The sequence below is a fragment of the Vidua chalybeata genome, chromosome 2 (genome assembly GCF_026979565.1).
Source record: "Vidua chalybeata isolate OUT-0048 chromosome 2, bVidCha1 merged haplotype, whole genome shotgun sequence".
Taxonomy (NCBI): domain Eukaryota; kingdom Metazoa; phylum Chordata; class Aves; order Passeriformes; family Viduidae; genus Vidua; species Vidua chalybeata.
This window is the reverse complement of record NC_071531.1, coordinates 84601653-84621977: the sequence shown is the minus strand read 5'-3', so window position 1 is coordinate 84621977 and position 20325 is coordinate 84601653. Positions and strand designations below refer to the sequence as shown.

Sequence of the window (20325 nt, the reverse complement as noted above, 5' to 3'; positions counted from 1 at the left end):
CAAGCCATTAGATTCCAGTAAAACTGTAGAGCACCAATTACTTTAATTACTTTAAGGTCAAGACATTTCCTTAAAAAATCTATTCCAATGCTTTACTTTCTGTCTTACTGAAATCAACTAGACACATGCAGGCCAGCTGTTAACAAGAAATACTTCCCTATTGTTGCATCCCAGGTTGTGTTCAGATTAGGGGTTTTATAATGTTAAATTAGCCGGTTCTGTGTATCCCTTTGTACACCCCTATTCCCCCTGTGATGGTTCATTCCAGGCTGCCTGCCATTGGAGCTTCCCCATGTCACTCCAGTAACCACCCCCTGTTCTTTCCTGAAACTTCCTTGTCAGTTACCCCATCCCCACGTCCCCATTCATCCCAGAGCCCTGTGTCTGCCCCTGTTGCATCCCCATTGGTCACCGTGGTCCATGTCACTGCCATGGTGCCTGTCCCCATTGGGCAGGAGGACTTCTGCCTTCCTCAGTGTGCCCCCTGTAAAATCCCGTGTGCCCCTGGTCCCAGCACCATTTTGTCCACGCGGCGCTAGGGAGCAAGTCCCGCTTCTCCATCACAGCTCTACGCAACAATAAAAGCTCTCCAGCCAGTCATGCAGACAGACTGGACTTTCCTTCCCTCTTTGTCTCGCCCCTCGCGCCGGCAACAGAGCACAGCCAGCCCCACCCCGGTGCGCAGAACACAGCAGCACCCGGGACAAGTGGCGTCCCAGTCCCGCCGAGAAGCAGCGCCTTTGCTGGGCTCTCCAGAGCTGCCCAGGACCGGGGAAAACAACACAAAGCTGCAATTCCTTATAAAGGTGATGAGACACTGGAAGAGGTGGCCATTGGATCTGACTTACAACAATTTTTCAGTGATACAAGCTTCTGGTATGTTAGTATGAGTTTACAGTGTGGTGACATCATTAAACTTGAATTAATTTAAACAGTAGTAAAATCTGAGATACTGCGTAATGCAAATATTATTTCAACATGAACAGCAACTATTTAAGATCAGGGAATTGAAGAAGCATTAAACCAGGATCGCAAGAGAGAGTATCATGCTACATAGAATTAAGCTACAAATACACATTGAACTTGAAATTGCTCTTGTGTACAAGTTTCTCATGAACTTCTAAAAGAGCTTCAATCAGTTATTACTCTATCATTTAAAAAATATTTTTATGTTCTAATAACAGCCTTTTCTCTGGTGCAAGTCCTGCAGCACTTCCAAATAGCATTCTGCCATTAAAATTTGCTAAGAAACTTTCATTACAATTTCCAAATACTTTAATAAACAGAAATCACATTTCAGACATTAAAATGTAATAAGTTTGATACCTGCAAAAGTAGGTGTGTAAGATAATATAAACTTAAAAATCCAATGAAAATAAACCCACTAAACCAAAACTCTTTTTTTTTTTTTTTTTTTTTTTGGTCACTTTATCTAAATTTATTTTACTGGCGGAGATAATAATATAAGTACACGGGGGTCTGAATGAACTGTGGATATAGCTATTGTAACTACACTTCTCTCTTTCCCTGTATATATTTTTTTTCAATTGTAGGTTAAGTAGCCACCTCTTAACCCTACTTGAGCTGGGAACAGAAATCTGAGGCTCAGACAGCTGGAACCATGTATTTTTACCAGTGATTGGGTTCTCTAACCAAGATATTTGTTGTAGGATAGTTTTCTTGTCTAAAAGATAAAATGCAGCAGAATTTTCCCAGAAGCTACATTTAAGATGGAAGTCCAGTAATACCATTATACTCTTGTGGTGCTTAGAGTTTTAAACATGCTGCCTTGGCATGAGCAAACTTTTACAAATGTCATTATTCTTCCCAGCCCAGAAGTAGGTGGATAGTACTATGATCTCCTAACAAACACCTTGATGGAATATGCAGCAGATAAGAATTAAGCAATAAATTAAAGAGGTCTGACTTGACCAGGGAGGGGAGGATTAAGGGAAGATCAGACCTCACTGCTGAGTTCTTGACAACACCAGATGTGTTAGTAGACATGCAGATGGCAACTTCTCCTTAAACCCATTTTTCCACCTGTGGCTATATGAAGATCTGCCTCATATTTCATGGTATTGTCTTATTTTCAGCAGGGTCTGAGAAACTAGGATGGAGTTCTTTTTGGACTCCTCCTCTTAAAAACCACTCATGGTAGGATTTATCTACATAAACTAATAAAATGATGTTGTATTTCTTCCTTTAAAGTGCTGAGGGGAAGTTAGGGTTGAAGAGAAATCCTGGCCCTGTTTTTCCTGCTAGTATGTTTGAAATAGAGCATGCTTTGATAGACCATAGAGTTTACTTGGGATCATGAACTATTGATAGCTTCTGAAAAGTATATTTTAGTGAATGATTTCAAAAGCTAAGTCATTTTTGTTTCTATTAACAACTATAAAAACCCCTTCCGTTTTATATTGCATGAAATTATATGTACATGTATGAAAGGATATTTATGCAAAAACAAGGACATAAACAATATATATTTATATACATATATACATTAAAAAAATAGTTAGCGGTCCATATGATCCAACAGATATATAGGTGTGGTAACATTTTACAAGATATAGGCACTTTATCTCATTCTATTCTTAAGTTTGCAGTTCTTTCTGTCCTGCTCAGAGAGTGTGGCAAAATGATTGATGTTTCAGGAAACTAGCAATGAGTGAAATACATCACTGCAGAGTATTCAAGTATGCCATTAAAGTACACCATTTGGGATCATGTACTAGAGTTATTTTCCCTGATGATTCTATTTTAAAATAACAAGTCTACAGAAAAACACTCTCTTCTACTAAGTATTTTACTTCTAGTTTTGCTCAACAATGTCAGTGTCACTTGTATAACAGGTTCAAATTACAATTTAGTGCCTTATCAAGCAATGTAAAAGTCTGATTTGTCAATATTTTAAAAAATGTTACTCACATGCAAACTGAAGAACAGCCTCTCTGCTTAAAATACTGCCAAACATGTTGGTCGTTAAACATTGGTACTGTCCAGAATCTTTCATTTCACTGGGGTTGCTGATGATCAAGCTCCCTTCTATTAAACTGAAGCGATAATCACTTTCAATGTCGATTTCAGTTCCATTTCGAAGCCATCTTAGGGGAAAAAAAACAAAGCCCACTGAAAAACTGCTTGAGCATTTAATAGCCAAGTGAAGGTATCAAGCTTAGGACACAAAATATGACAGCTCCAGTTGTAATAACAACTATTCAGAGATATCCTGTGCAGGAACCCATTACTCTGGCAAAACTTGAAAGCAAAAAGCACAAGCAAAACCTGATCTTCAGCCTCTGAAGAAAAAGGATATTCTTTGTTTTACCTATGCTGAATGAAAATAATGATCTCTTTTTCTGGTTTTTTTTTCCCAAAAAACTAATGTACACAAAGGCTTAAGGCTTGAAAACTGCATAGCAGATGCATCCTTTATGTCAAAAATGGAAATTTTACTGTGCTTATGATAATCAAAGTTTTAATTCAGATTCTATCATTAAAGCCTTAGGCCCAGCTGAGTTTACAGGTATCAGAGCTGAGTCTGCACTGCATAAAAGCAATGAAAAATTTTTTCCATTCTTTCAGCATTTGATCTTCTCAGCCCAAGAAACAGGGACACATTTAAATACAGAAGAAGAACAAGACCCATGATGAGCAGGGAGACAGATTGATGCACACAGGCTGTTATGCAATATAGGATTTTGGCAACAGACAAAGGCAAAATAATATCAGCTGAATCAGTATACACAAAATTCAAAGACTGGAACAAAAGACTGGAATTAACTGCTGGGTGGGCGAAGGACAATTCCTGACAGCTACTAGGTACATGGAAACTAACAACAAATAAACAGTGTGAATAGAGAATGTGAAGTTAGGGAGGTGTATGGGAGTGAAATAAGAAGCCCAAGCAGTAAAATGAAGGATGGGCGTGAAGATAAGAAGGAAAAAGCCAGGCTGTAAGAAACATTGAAAGTATCCCAACTAAGGCAAGTTTTCAATGATTCCTGAATAAACACTTATTTTTATGAGGTTTCAGAAGTAACCTAAGAGTCTCATAATTTTTCAGTTGTGCAAGTGATTTTATGGGTTGTGTTTCCAGCCTTTCCCAGATGTTGTCTGCCAAAGAGCCTCAGCCTCCCATTCATCTCAAAAGACTGAAGCAACAAACTCTGTAATAGTCCACTGGCTGCAAGAGAAAATGTTTTTTGTGGTAGATTAATAGACTTCAGCAGTCTGGAATAACCTGTTATATGTGTGTGCAATTACTGAATAAAAGAATAAAATCTAAATATGAAGACTTTTAGATTTTTTTTTTTTTTTTTTTTTGGTCAAAGTGTAATTTCATGAAATTGTAAGAAGAATGCAAAGAAGAGATAAGCAGTGTAAACAGATAGGGTACAATTATTATAATACCCAGATATTTCTTTCATTACTCTTTTGCTGTCATTATGCAGCTTCAAAGTTGGCTTGGGAAATTTCCAGGAACTTGCAAGCTTTGCCAGAGATCAGCAAAGACTGGAAGAACTTGGCAACATTTAGACTCTAGAGACAACTTTAACAAAGCAAAATAATTATTAATTCACTCAATCTAGTTAACATTCATGATGAAAGGGATATAGAGAGCAGAATTCAGCTGCAGTAGTGGTGAATATTTCTTAATCCAAAGGTCAGAATAGTCAGAATATGGATGAACTATGAATCTCTTATATGTCCTTTCTTTTCACAATTGGACTTTTGATTGCAGAGCACCTCTGTTTCACTGAATGTTAGAAATGAAACAACATTGAAAATTTATTTATATTTTAAAGGATAGCAGGGGAAGTTTGGTAGAATTAACTACATTTTAAAACAAATTCATACATAGAAGAGGTAAAAAAGGAAAGGAATTTTTCATTTGACCAATTATTATTGATTAGTATATATTTTGAATTAAATCATATTGAAAGTCAATTTTTAATACATATATCCTTGTCTATATATGTGGGGAAAAAAAGCAAAAGTAATTGATCTTGAATGGAAATTTAGATAGGGAAAAAACAAAAAAATGTATGTTTTGGCATTTTCAAATGGGAACTCTCACAAAATTCAGTTAAACTAGCTTTATTCCTTTAGTTTCATTTTCAGCTAAGTTCAATGGAAAAATATGTTCTTTGAATTCTACCTCAAAACTTTAAATCTTAATAGCTACCTGCCTTTATATCTCGGGGTCCATCCTGAGGGATTGTATTTCCCTCATATTATCTATGCACATAATAGGAAAATAGACACTGAATTAGGTGACTTTTTTTCTAGGTAATCTGTCTAATCTGGAAGGACAGAACCCAAAATATAACACTTCTAAGTTCACAGATTGTTAGGAAAACTCAGATGCATTTTTTCTTGAAGAAAAGTGACAGATAACATGTCAAAATATTATAATCTGGTTTAAGCAGACAAGAAATAATTTTTAGAAAACCTTTTCAATTGCCTTTTCTAACAGGAAATTATACTGACAGAACAATAAATACCCAGTTTATGTGCGTCCTAAGTAAAAGAGTCCATGCAATGTTTCACAATCAGTGAAAGCCATGTGGCATCTCAGTGAATTCAACACCTGCTTGTAGCTCAGTAGCAATGCTGACTTGTGACATCCCACAGGAAGTTTGTGAATGTCTGTATTCATCATCAAAGGCATCGCAGTCATCGTCTTCATTGTACTGACCCTGACTTGTGATGCCAAGGTATGATTTGCAGAAATGTTAAGCAAAGAGAATCCATTTATCTCAGGGAGTTATTCCCAAAAAGTATGCATCAAAATACCTTAATGACTGAAAGTCAGGAAATTAAAACCTGTTATTTCAGGGTAGAGTTTGTAAAAAGCGAAACAAATTTTTTTTAAAGGAAGAACATCTGAAATGATGTGAACATTCTCCGTTCCATTAAAACAAAGTCATGTCCAAGAACAAAAACAGAATTTGTAAACAGGCTATGAACACTCTGTCTCAAATTACACAGACTAAAGAAATTAATTTTAAAAAAGGCAGAGATAACATTGAAATTTTTGAGTGCTTTAAATGTTCTTTTAATATAATTTTAAATAAATACATACTGTGCTTTGTTTTTGGCCAAAAATAATTCTTAGCAGCACAAGCCTCAGAGCACATGTAAACAAAGATCCAGTGCATCTGGCCAGGGTCTTTGGTAATGTGGTTGGGTAGTGGCATACTCAAAACTTTGTATATCTGTAGATCTTTTGAGGCTAAATTCCCTTTACATTTTTCCTGGAGAATAGTATCTTCTTCAGAGAGTAATTTTTACTTCTTTTCCCTCCCTTGAATGGTAGTGTGCATTGCAAATGCTGTGCAGACAAGTGGCAGCAATAGAATGAGAAGTTAAACTGTGCTGTTTGAGTTAAGCCTTTTAGGTTAAATCTCTCCTTCCATGAGCAACACTCAGGAAAGTTTGCTTATGAGGCTGCTGACACCAATTAATCTCTGGAGAGCTGAAGAAATGGATATCAAAAAAACATAAAACAATTGGAAGAGATGTTAAAAGATAATTTTCTCCAGCTTTATATGGAAAATGGAGCCTAGATGAGATAATCAAGCGTTTTGTTTATTTGCATCTTGAAAGCCTTCACTGAGGAGTATGAAACCTTCTTGCTTTCTCTGTGTGGTTCCTTGTGAAGAAAGAGTCCCTATCCTCTTTGTAGTCACCCTTTAAAATATGTGGAAAGTCTGCATTTATTGATTGCATTCCATTGAGAAAATGCAGAAAAACGTTTGAATTAAGAAAGAAAGGAGATGGCATAGGTTCTCCACAGACAAAATTTCTACAAGAATAATGAGGTTGTCTGGAAGACTTGAATATAGGACTGTCTTTCTTTGGGGGTGAATTTGTGCATTTTCACCATAGTCGCAGACTATGTTTAATGGACTGACAGCACTTTTACAATGTGTGGAACTAATATACTTTTTTTTCCTTTTTTTTTTTTTTATTATCAAAAAGTCACCAGTAGGTAACAGAATTTACACAAGGAATGTCAATAATGAAGAATGTAACATTGCTTTCATACCACACAGTGAGGAATTAATGCTATTCTAGTTTGGAGAATTAGTGGATATTCATTCCTAATCCCATGTTATGTGTTTTCATCATGCCTGTGCTGTTGGGGGGAGGGGGGCAGGGGAAGGGGGCTGTGATCAGATCCATTTAATGAGTCCATATGTTGCAGAGGCAGATTGAGTGCTGTTGTGGTAGGGATGTCTAAGGATGGTACTACTTCTGGATTTCTTCAAGTTATAGAAATGCAAGAGCTGTGATTCAAATAACTCTAAGGAAAATTCAGCCAGAATTCTGAAGAGTCCACAAGTCAAATAAGGGTGAAAGGCAAAAGACAAAATATGGAATTGATGATTGCCACCTATGACAAAACACAATAAGAGTCCTTATGTTCCCTTTGTAATTGAAGAACGACTTTACGAGAAAAGATGAAGGGTATATGGAAAAAAATAACCAACCATATGTTCCCCCAGCCCTCTTACATCACTAGTAATTTACATAAAATATGAGCAGAGACAGATATAGCAAATGGGTAAGGTGACTGCAACATACTGCTACCACCTGTAAGTGTGCACCATCAATAAACTGCACTCTGAGGCTCACAGGTTTATCACCACAGGCCTGAATAATGGATAACTGTGGCCTACAAGTCTGTGGAAAAATAAGCAACAGCTGATGGTTGCTGAGGAATAAAATGGTAGGCTTGTGAGTGAAAAAACACCAGATTTGACTCAGCCATGGTATCTTGTAGTGCCAAGTCACGTCATTTAATGTACTTTGCTGCCTTCCCTATATGTTGGGATAGTATTTTGTAGCTTTATAGATGTTTAGAAATAAAAAAAAACCCAAAGAATTAAATTTTTTTTTATCAGTTGTCACAGACACAATTCAATAAACTGGACAAAAAGAGTCTCTCCACATGGATAGAAATGATGCAGAGAGTACAGAATTTGAAACTTAAAATATTACTTTGCCTTAATCACTGCCATTTCTGCTTCTTGCTTATTCAGAATCACAAAAAAAACATTCAATCAGGAAAACCACTAGTGTCAGAGAGTTGTTTCTGTTGTTTCTCACCAAAACACATTGATTCTCAGAGTAGGAATGCAGTGGCTAATATTCTGAAACCTAAAAAAAAATAAAATTCTAAAACAAGTACCTGTAGGTGGGAGCAGGATTTCCACGTGCTTGACAATTCAGGGACAGTTTCTTTTCCTCAGAATCAGTTGGAAAAATCATATCATCTGGCTCTTGTACAAACACCGGCCCATAATCAACACTTTCTGTCGAAAAAAGTAATGTTACAGTTTAGGAAAGCTGAAAAACTGCAAATGTGTTATAGATTTTCTAATGTGAGATTGAAGTATGCATAATTATATTTGTTTTCCAAAGGTTCATGTTGCATTACTTAGATGTTGCATTAAAAAGCAATTATTAAAAGGAAAAAAAAAAAGACAAAGAAGAATTTTAAAAAATATTACTAAGTGACGAATAAAACACATAGTATGATTTAAGTGTTTATTATGCCTAAGAATGGCTTTCTCATCAGACATATTTTGGCCTGAAGTCTATTGAGAAGCTCAAGAGACTTAATAGGAATTAACTACTTATAGAGAGCAAGGTAAACAAAAAATTTCCTACTGCTTGCAGCAGCTTATATCACAGAAAAGAAATACATAATTTTGCCATTTATGTCAAGGAGTTGCTAAAAAAGATCACTTGGAAAATTAATGGCAGCAAATGGTGTTTGCTATTAAATAATATATAGCTAAATCTGACATTTCATTTTCCTCCATTGTCTTGTCTAATTTTGGCATGTACCTTTATCTTGATAAGAATTTACATTTCTGAACTAAAAAAGCTGTATAGACCCATAGAACACTTCTGTGATTCCAGTTCATTCATATTATGAAGTGAGAAGTGTAAGTCTCCAGAAAAGTAAAAGGTCATGAGCAGAGTATTCCTGTTATGTTGGTCTGAATGAATAAAATTCTCACTGTGTACCAGAAGCCTGTGGAATTTTAATAATTTTAGGCTTACTCCAGAATCTTGGATGATTTAATTGCACAGTGCTCTTCATCTTTAAAGCACTAGCCTAATGATATGTGTGCAGAGAGATAGTGGCATTGTCCTGCTACTTGCAATGAAACATATGGGAGCAGAGTTTTCTCTGTTGGTTTTAGGGTTTCATATGTTCATGGGATAGACGTCCTCCAGTTCTTACTGAGGACAGCACAACACATTAAGCAGTTTATAACATCCTGCTGTATTTGTTCTACCAACAGCAGTTTGAAGTGAAAAAAGAAGAAGACTTGGGGTTTGGTCACTCACTTGAAAATTATTTACTACATTGTTTACCAACTCCACACAGCTTCAACCACGTTACGGTTTCACAATTTTGGGAACTGCAACCTTTATCATACCAATTTTATACTTTATCATACCAATAATAACCTCTGAGGCTAACAGCCTCAGAAAATCTGAGTAGACAGGAAAAAGTACGTGGGGCTACAAGTCTTGGTACAGAAAAGAAAGACTTGGAGTCTGAAAAAGGATGAGAATTGTGGGAGACATAGGTCATAGCACGTTAGTTTTGAGATGCAAATTTCCATGTCTGTAAATTCTTACATTTGGGATTTCTCAACTCTTTTATCATACAGAAAAAAAAATGACATAAGACCCCATTATGCTTTTCAAGCTTTCTTTTTAGTGACTACACACTTATTATATACTTCAAATTGTCTTTTTAAACTACTATTCAAATGCAGATTTTGAAAATACCTGTATTTTCAGGTGTGTGTGCTTCTGCTGGAATAGATTCAAATAATTAGCCTGTTGATTTGTAAAGTCAGCAAATAAGAGCAGAAGCAATTAGTAGTGTCTCTTTCCCATAATTTTTCAGCTTATTAGCCCTACTTGTAGGACTATGTAAAGGAGTATGGATTGCTGTTTTGCATATTTATATTACTGTGTAGGTACATTGCTTTGCTTGGGTTTATTGGCAGAAATGTGTGTTCTGGAACAAATATCTGCATTATTAAAAAAAACCAAAAAACAACCCACAAACAAATCAATCACAAAAAGTGACTTCTGATATGTACTGATATTATTGAAGATAAAATAACTCCAGTAATAAATTTTGAGAAGTACAACTTCAAATGCCATGGGGGAAATTGATTCAGCCAGCAAAACTTATTTTAAGAAAGGAAAATGTTGGTACAAACATAGTGTGTGGATTTCTTATAATTTGGTCACCTACTTCTTGCATTGCACAAAAGAAAATACTCATGAATGTAGGTGTAAATAAACAGAACTGACATTGAGCTAGAGTTTAGCATAACCAAAAATTAATTAAGGATAACAAATCTAAATCATGGCTTTAGATTTAAGTGTTATTTCATGCAGATTAGGAGGCATATGGATAGGGTGCATATTAATGAAGATTAATGATTTTATCTTCTCCCTAGGAGGGACTCTGGAGATAAAATACAGTATCACAGTCTAGGACTGCTGGAAAGAAAAGAAAAATATGCAAGGCTAAGCGCAGGACCAGACCATGGCACACTCTTGTCCTCTCCCTAAGCCACTCAGATAGAGATTTTTCTGCAGCTTTTGACTCAGCCATTGACCTTAGGACAAGGAAACACCTCCAGCCCCAGTCCGCAGCACACCATGGTCCCACAGACAGCTGGAGACTCCCCTCAAGCCACAGAGAAGGGAGCAAGCCAACCTCTCTGTGTGACCTTGAAATAAAACTTTCTGATTCATGAACCATTGGCTGGCTCTTCTGCTTTGGGTAGTCTTTTTGGGGGAAATATCCCTGGCCTTATCCTTATTGCCCTCATTTTCTTATTGTGTTTATTTTTACATCTTTGTACGTATGGATATATAAGCTCATGTACGTTTTCTGATGCCTTCAGGGATCCAAAGGCATAAGGTTTTTTTGCATCCATGCTTTTTTTGCACCTATAGATCACAGCTATCTCACCTATAGATCACAGTCCTTCATGAGTGTGCATGGCAGGATTTGAGCTCTACACCTTATTTTTTTCTTTCTAACTTATCAAGAACTAACATAAAATTAAATGAACATTCAACATACATACTAGCATGCATATATTTCAATTTACTATTATAATTTCTCAAGGGAAATATTTCCATTCCTCATAGAGGCATTTACTAAACAAGATACAGAAAACTAGTTGCTTTAAGTGTTATCTTATTTAAGAACAGTGATTTACCACAGAGTCTTGGTAATACAGGTAGCACTGCAACCAGCAGTGCAACTGCTAGTTTGTGGTCCCCTTACAACTTTTAAGAAAGGCAAGGATATGGAAAACATTCAAAATATAAGAAAACCCTCTTTTAAATTCTTGAATATTCTTCAGAGCAGTGCTTTGATTTTCTTTGAGTGCCAGTGTTTTTCTCACAGCACTTCTGCACATAAAATTTCTGGAACATGTGACTCCCTAGTAGCAACAAGTAGTTAAATCCTCACGAGAATGTAAACTGAAATCAGTATCCTGCAACTCAGACAATAGCCAAAGTGCGGTTTCTCTCTCTCTTATCTACAGACATTCTTTCATACTTTCATTCTCTCCCTCAGTTACTGATGAAGAAAAAAAACCAGATGTTCTTCAGTTCTTCTTGCTGGGCAATGCAGATATCGTAACAACAAACTGCAGATGAGAATAAATCTTCCTATACTTTAAATCCTGTAGCAACTGAAATAGTGTAATTCCTTAACAGTTGCTTTCTTGCCATCATTGTTGATAAAAATCCAGGTCAATTAATACACTGAGAAAATGAATTAATTCCTGGAACCTTGGGAACACAGAGGTGGGCAGGAAAGAAATATGACTCTCTTCAAACTCCTGCATTGGAGCTGCACTGTGGGATGTACCCATGGGGAGGACAGTGTGGGAATGCCATGGGAAACTACAGTCATTTAGCATAAGGCATTTCCCCAGAGTCCTCTGCCCCCAGTCCAAATGAGCACATGCCCATCACCTGTCAGTTTGTGGCTGTCATCTCCCCAGGTTCCAGAAAGTTCCCCATTCTCGTTGCTCCTAATGATTCCCTCTGTAAACCACTCCTTCCCTTTTCCCTCATTGGCCCAGTTTATGTTACCCCATCCCTGTCCCTTCCTTACACCCTCTTCCCATTGGATCATTTGTACCCTAGTCACTCCTTCCCTCCCCAGTTATATACTCTGATTCCTCCTTCCCCAGGGCTCTCGGAGTCTGCCTCCCCTCTGTCTCCCTGCTCCTATTTCTGCCTCCCTACTCCTTTCATCAATCCTCAATAAATCCGCTCAGATTCCAGCAGCTCAAGAGTCCTTCCTTCTTCCTGGTGGGGATTTTAATTATGCTAGCCAGGCACCTGTTGACCAGCTAACTGAGGGTCACCCTGCGGGACTCGGTCCGGGGTAGCCCACAGTGCACTGCCATTATTGCTTTTAGCTGGATAATTCTAAGTGCTGTACTTTCCAAAGAGGAAAAGAAATTTAGTTATTAGCAATGTTTGCTTAAATAAGTACCCTCCAAGATACATGACTGGCCTAATCAATCATCTAGCCATCTTCTCAGTTTCAGCTACTGGTGGGAAGAAACAGCAGACATGTTATGTGAGGGAATATGGTCAGGCAGCCTTTGTTTATGAGGAAGGAAGTATTCCTTCAGGTCATCTCCCCTTCTTCTACTCTTACCCCTTTAGAAACACTTTTTACAGGACCAGGAAGAATGTTTTTCTATTGCCCTATTTTCCACCCCCATGTTTCAAAGATTTTGTGAATGAATGTAGAGATGGAAGAATTTTCTAAAGAAAAGCTACACAAGGAATGTAAAATGATAGAACTTCTAAAGCAGCCTAAAATGAGGGATCACTAACAGACCTTCCATCCTAAAATACAGGTGATTTTACTCTGCATACAGGGCCTATCCAGAAAAGTACCTACTTGACACGATGCAGACCAAATGGCATTCCAATGACCTAGGTATTGATGTGTTCAAGAAACATTAATATGATTGAGGAAATTGTTGATAAGGCTATACATGTTGCTGAAATTTGTATATAAGAAGAAGTAATTAAAATTAACCTAAGTAGTTTCATTTCAAATTGGTCCTAAAAATTGAAAGATTCTTTTTGGTATAGGTGGGTACTACTCACTGTCAACCTTGTTTTTGTATTTGTCTCTTTCCTTTCTTGGTTTACAGCTTATGCTTGTTGTATGAACTTCAGGTGATGACTCTAAAGGACCATCTGATTACCTTTGTTATCACAGAATCAGACAGTTTAATCTGTTCAGTATATTCAGAAATATTTTAGAATTATATTCACATGGATTTAAATGGAAACTTATTGCTTTCCCCAGATAAAAGCTAGAAGCTATTTTGGTTTCTTGTTTAAACATTGAAAAAAAATGTATTAGATTCAGTGGTAATATTTATTTTACAAGTAGGTCCTATGATATAATCTTTCACCTTTACACTTAAGAAATAAGAAATTACTATTCATTTTAATATCACTGTCATATATCAAAATATCACCTATTTCAAAATCTCAGTATAATAAAAAAGAAGCCCACAAATTCATCTAGGCAAAGTATGTTCCAGTGATTAACTCTCTATGTAACATATTTTAAAATTAACAAAGGTGGCTGAAATTTGCAATAATTATTTTGCAAATATAGAAGCAGACACATATATATACACACACATATATGCACATATATTTGCAACATATGCATTTCTAAACAAACATTCTAATTTTTAAACTGTGTTTCAGTCAACTTAAAAACTGAGAAACTTTGAGAATCCTTTTGAGGTAAACTGAGGCTGAAACATGGGCCTCAATGTATATATATTGATTCCAGTGTGCTGTATGGTTGAACATTTTACACACATTATTAAGTTTATACTGCAAAGAAGATTAAATTATTTTCTCATATTTTCAAATTTACCTTTTCTGAAACATGTTTATTTGCTTATTAAGCAAGATGATACAAAATTTTACTGTTTCTAGAAAATGCTTTCTCTGTTCTGAAACAAATAAATCTGTTCTAAATTTAGTTTATAATATCTAAACTGCATGCCATATGAATCAATGTTGTCAAATATTTTTAGCAACAGAAAAAAAAAATTAGTAGTTTGTATCTATAATGCAGACTGGTAAGTGCTGAATCTAGCAGATGGTGGAAAACCAGGAATTCTCATTTTATAAAAATTAGATTTGGATCTTGCATATCTTGGGGTTCATTGATTCAAACACTTTCAGTTGTGGCAGACTCTGTTCTTCATTTCCTTGCAAAATGTGTCAAATCAAAGATGAAAGGACAAAGAGAGCCCTTATTCAAGGTTAAGTTCAATTATCTTCACTGCAGAAATTCCAAAAGTTTTTGGAATGGTAAGAAAATATAAGAGTTTGCAGTTTTATAATTCTTCAAAAGTATTTAATGAATAATTCATACTTTCTATTCACATTTTTTAGTCATGACTTTACACACTGATATATAGTTTGAAGAGAAGGACTTCAATGCCTTGGCTGCATGTTTACGCTAAATAATTCCAGATAGTTTAAAGTCAGCAGTGACCTAGAGCATAGTTCTTTTAATTTAAGATATCAGGAAGCACATGTTGAATTGAAAGTGCAAGTGAAATAGCATCAAGTCAGTATAAAAGGACCTTTATTACAAGCCATGTCAGGTGTTTGAACATATCTGCTGGGAAATTATTTGAGAAGTCACTTGAGAACTGGTATAATTCGGCAGCTATTAAAAGTATTTTTAGTTGTTTTTTATGACAAGCTTCATTTCTGAATTTATGCCATATATTAGATGTTTAAATTATACAGATTCTACATTATAATAATATAAAACATGTTTTCTCTCCTCCTAAAAATGTCCTCTCACTTGTAGCAGTGGTGCCATTACCACAGGATGCTGTAACATTTCTTCATTTAAGAAGCCTTAGCTGGTAAACATGACCACTTAACTCTATCACTCTATCATCACATAGCAGTTATAGGATGATAACTAGAATATCCTTACTTCAAGGCCTGTAAAAATGAAAAAAAAAAAAAAAAAAAAACCCAAACCAAAAAAATGCCTTTAGGCAAAATCAAAATCAAGAAATTTAGAAATACAAGTAAGTGTAATGACAGATAACTTAAATAATCCCTTATTCTAAGTTTCTAAATATCAAAGATATTTATTCAGGCATCAAGTTATTAACAGAATTGAGTGAGGTTTAGAAAATAAGTTACATTCAGCTGCCATGACAGATGTGTTCAAGTCCTCTTAGATGATGCAGATTATCCTACTTGGTCACGTGCTGATCTTTTCTAAATACTGTCTCATACCTATGCTTGTGCTATGCAGGCACTTCAGTTAATCAAGGTCTTTTAAAACATTATCAGGTGACTCAGATTTATCTATTTCTACAAGTGTCTGCACAGCTGGATATACCAAGATCTGTAAGTGAAATAAGTCTCCTAGGGCTATTTTATGTAGTCTTTAGAAGAATGGTGTTCCTCTCTTCTTGGTCAAATACTCTATTCATTAGGCCTTATGGGGTATGGCCCTTTTACAATTTTGTCTACAGTCAGTGGTTTTTCACTTGCTCCTGAAAAACTGATAAATCTCAACTGCTGAGCTGCAATGTGGCCCCAGTGTTTTGAGAAGAGTATGATTGCTGACCTAAATCATAGGTCCTATCTATGGTACAATGATCGTCCCTGAAGTATGATCTCACCATGCTTTCTGGAGATGTCCAGGATTTCTAGTTCTGGCTTGTACTATATTATTTAAATAGTCTGTATTATTTTTTTTTTTCGCTTTCTCCTTCAGTCTTTAGACATTCATGCTGTAAAAGATCAGGATAATAGACTATAGTTCTAATAATGGACATTAGTTTTAACCTGCTCTCAGCAATGAAATTATCAGTGTCCGATGAATGGGGAAAAACTGAGTTCACACTAGTCACTGCTTGAAAGAGTATTACAGTGGAAGGAGAAATGTAGAAACATGCCCCTATCCCAGAAATTGTATCAATCAGAATTTATCTGATTTATAAATTCAAATTGTTTCTTTTCTAGATCAAACTTTATTCAGGGAACGTATTTATGCTTGTAAATAAGCCATTTTTCTACACAAACCACATGCATCCACCAGTAATTTTTAAGACATGCAAGACATTTTCCAGGGAAAAAAATAAGACTCTGTTGTCACAAAGAGTAACCTGTTATCACAATCATGATATTGTGTGAATTTCATTAAAGTGCAAGTTATTAATCACAATTCTTTCCTCTTTTACATCCTTAGATGTAAATGAGGAATATACTTCCCTCTCCTTCCCTCCTTCCCTCCTTCCCTCCTTCCCTCCTTCCTTCCTTCCTTCCTTCCTTCCTTCCTTCCTTCCTTCCTTCCTTCCTTCCTTCCTTCCTTCCTTCCTTCCTTCCTTCCTTCCTTCCTTCCTTCCTTCCTTCCTTCCTTCCTTCCTTCCTTCCTTCCTTCCTTCCTTCCTTCCTTCCTTCCTTCCTTCCTTCCTTCCTTCCTTCCTTCCTTCCTTCCTTCCTTCCTTCCTTCCTTCCTTCCTTCCTTCCTTCCTTCCTTCCTTCCTTCCTTCCTTCCTTCCTTCCTTCCTTCCTTCCTTCCTTCCTTCCTTCCTTCCTTCCTTCCTTCCTTCCTTCCTTCCTTCCTTCCTTCCTTCCTTCCTTCCTTCCTTCCTTCCTTCCTTCCTTCCTTCCTTCCTTCCTCCTTCCTTCCTTCCTTCCTTCCTTCCTTCCTTCCTCCTTCCTTCCTTCCTTCCTTCCTTCCTCCCTCCCTCCCTCCCTCCCTCCCTCCCTCCCTCCCTCCCTCCCTCCCTCCCTCCCGCAACTTCCTTCCTTCCTTCCTTCCTTCCTTCCTTCCTTCCTTCCTTCCTTCCTTCCTTCCTTCCTTCCTTCCTTCCTTCCTTCCTTCCTTCCTTCCTTCCTTCCTTCCTTCCTTCCTTCCTTCCTTCCTTCCTTCCTTCCTTCCTTCCTTCCTTCCTTCCGCAACTTCCTTCCGCAACTTCCTTCCGCAACTTCCTTCCGCAACTTCCTTCCGCAACTTCCTTCCTTCCTTCCTTCCTTCCTTCCTTCCGCAACTTCCTTCCTTCCTTCCGCAACTTCCTTCCTTCCGCAACTTCCTTCCTTCCGCAACTTCCTTCCTTCCGCAACTTCCTTCCGCAACTTCCTTCCGCAACTTCCTTCCGCAACTTCCTTCCGCAACTTCCTTCCGCAACTTCCTTCCGCAACTTCCTTCCGCAACTTCCTTCCTTCCTTCCTTCCTTCCTTCCTTCCTTCCTTCCTTCCTTCCTTCCTTCCTTCCTTCCTTCCTTCCTTCCTTCCTTCCTTCCTTCCTTCCTTCCTTCCTTCCTTCCTTCCTTCCTTCCTTCCTTCCTTCCTTCCTTCCTTCCTTCCTTCCTTCCGCAACTTCCTTCCGCAACTTCCTTCCGCAACTTCCTTCCGCAACTTCCTTCCGCAACTTCCTTCCTTCCGCAACTTCCTTCCTTCCTTCCGCAACTTCCTTCCTTCCGCAACTTCCTTCCGCAACTTCCTTCCGCAACTTCCTTCCGCAACTTCCTTCCGCAACTTCCTTCCGCAACTTCCTTCCGCAACTTCCTTCCGCAACTTCCTTCCTTCCTCCCTCCCTCCCTCCCTCCCTCCCTCCCGCAACTTCCTTCCTTCCGCAACTTTCTTCCTTCCGCAACTTCCTTCCTTCCGCAACTTCCTTCCTTCCTGGATTTCTATCTTTTTTGATTGCAATTCAGGTAATTATTGTCACTAAAGAAATGGTATAAGAAATGTGGCTTTTAAAAATGTAACCAAAGGCAGGAAAATATGTATTGTTCCTATTAATTATTGCATTTAGAGGTGAATGATACCATATCACACCAGAAACTGTATACAAGCATGCACATAAGTACATACATGACACAGTTGACTATACAGAAGAGATAATTTACAGCAAAAGTAGTTTTATAAGATTTACGCTTCATGTTTAATTTATATTACTAGCATTCATGATTAAATAAAAAAAATCCAATGAGAAAATAGTGGCTTAGATTTTATGGCTAGATGAAATTGTGCCATAATGGAATTTCAAATCACTGCTTTGCTATTTTCATGTAACAACACCTGCATAAAACCATTCTGCATAAGAATCTTTAAGAAAGGATATTTTAACTGGTGACCTTAAGGCCTTCCTGAAGAACCTAAAGGAAAGCAGCTCATTTCCACCTTGTGACGTTTAATAAAATTCAAAATTATGTGTGAGAAATACTGAAGTAAACTGACAAAAATACACTGAGTTTGAAAAATGTTTCTAAGTTTTAGAGGGGGAAGCTACACTTACCATCATGTTTGAAGGTATCTGAGAAGTGGTAGAGATTTGTCGGGGAGTGATAATGTTGTGTGGTTCCTCTCCAGCCTGGTGAAGATACACTTCCTAATGAAGGACTGCTTAATCGTGGTCTGTTCTTTGAATTAAATGAGGCTAAAGATGAACTACCAGATTTGATTCTTAGGATAGCAGCATATGATGTGGGGAGACCAGGAACAGCTTCTGAATAATCTGGGAAAAAATTAAAAAAAAAAAACAAACAACAAGAAGTAAACACTGAATAGAGACTAAGTCTGTCACTTTGCAAAAGAATGTTTAGTTAAGCAGTAGAAAAGCAGAAAAGTTTTATCTATAAAAGGAGTGACAGAAAATACCAGGCTTGATGAGAGACTCAGCTTCTGAAAAGAACTGGTTAGTAGCATGGAGCTCTCATAAAATTTGCCTGCAGCTTCTCCACAATATAGAAATCAGGTATTCGTTAAATTTCTTACTGATGGAAACATGAGTTTTATTTCTAAATTTTAATTCTATTTCTAATTCTAATTTTAATTCTATTTCTATGACCCTATATTTCTATCTCTTAGTGGAAAAGTGTCTGCCAGGTCGCCATCTTTCCTTTACATCCTTCCTTCCCTTTGTATATGCAATGCAGAAACACTGACAGAAACTAAATATGCCTCTCAGTTCAACAGTACTCTGCAAATCAAGCAGGCTGGCTAAACAGGCCAAGAGTACCTGTATTCACAAATGCCTCTCCCAAAAACACACATATGCTCAAGTCACGTCCTCTGCTGTCTCTTCAAGTTCCCTTTTTTGCCTTTTCTGACTCTATTTAAAATTTCAGTGTTTACAAATAAGAATAGTACCCAAGTTTTCAGTCCCTTTATAATGTCAAATATAAAGGAAATAATTACATTACAATAGATTAAAAACTGTAACTCAGGACCTGCAGGAACAAAGCAAGCAGAAGTATTGAAATCAGTTGTCCTGAAAATGCAACAACATTAAGGAGGTGAGAAGAATATTCAAAAATATATTCAGAGTTGAGTGAATGGATCCAGACTGTATATCCAGTGCCTCTGAAGGAAGAGATCTTTTGGAGGACAATTAGAAGTGCCAAGAAGAAAAAAAAAATCACTCTTCTATCATCTCTGCTGGTGATAAATATTTAAAAACCGGACATACTCTTCACATTGGCATAGTATGTAATATTTGTCATTTTTAGGCTGTGACTCTCCTTTTTGTTTGTGCATGTAACACAAAGAGCCACTCTAGTAAATAGGATTCAACAACACTTAAATAGTTCTGACAACTTCTTTTTGCTGAAATATGCTGTGTAGGCAATTTTGTGAAATGAAGTTGTTCTGTGCTGCCTCATCAAGTTAAAAAGACTGCAATTCTTGTTCTGCTTAAAAAGAAAAAATAAATCTATAATTCTTTGTTATCTAGCAGAGTGGGGAACACTATTTCTGCAGTGGTAGTTTCAGGGTTTGAAAGAACAAAAGAATCTACAAGATCTCAGATGGTATGAATGCAAAGTATCATGGGAGGAAAGAGAAGGAAAGAATACAAAAGTCATTTGACATGGTGAACAGGTCCTGCAGTAATGGTAGTGTTGTGTAATCTATTTTCTGACCTTCTATGGTATAATTTCTTTGTTTTGCTGGGATTAGCGATCAATGTGAAATTTCACCCTGACTCCAGTTGCTCTGTCATACTCATGGGGATGCTGTATCTGAGTAAAGTTTCTCTTGTAAAACATAACTGCAAATGGTTAATAAATTATACATAAGGAAATATTTCTTGTTTTGTTTACTGAAAGTCTGTAGCCTGTGATCTCTACTGACAACTAAAGCAGAAAACACACTTACCTGAGAACAAAACCTACTTCCTAATTTGAGCATTCACCTTCAGAGATT

The 20325-nt window shown here is 36.9% G+C and overlaps 1 protein-coding gene across 1 annotated transcript in view; it reads right to left on the bottom strand.

Annotated features, from left to right (window-relative positions):
• CNTN5 (contactin 5) overlaps window positions 1-19625 on the bottom strand; it is a 237521-nt gene extending 217896 nt beyond the window's left edge. Inside the window, exons 1-4 of the mRNA XM_053934769.1 lie at window positions 19592-19625; window positions 18419-18637; window positions 8204-8327; window positions 2932-3107 (exon numbers count right to left, since the gene is read on the bottom strand). Coding sequence (XP_053790744.1) covers window positions 2932-3107; window positions 8204-8327; window positions 18419-18637; window positions 19592-19625 — 553 coding nt within the window. The remainder of the gene's footprint in view (window positions 1-2931; window positions 3108-8203; window positions 8328-18418; window positions 18638-19591) is intronic.
• Window positions 19626-20325: the final 700 nt, after the last annotated feature.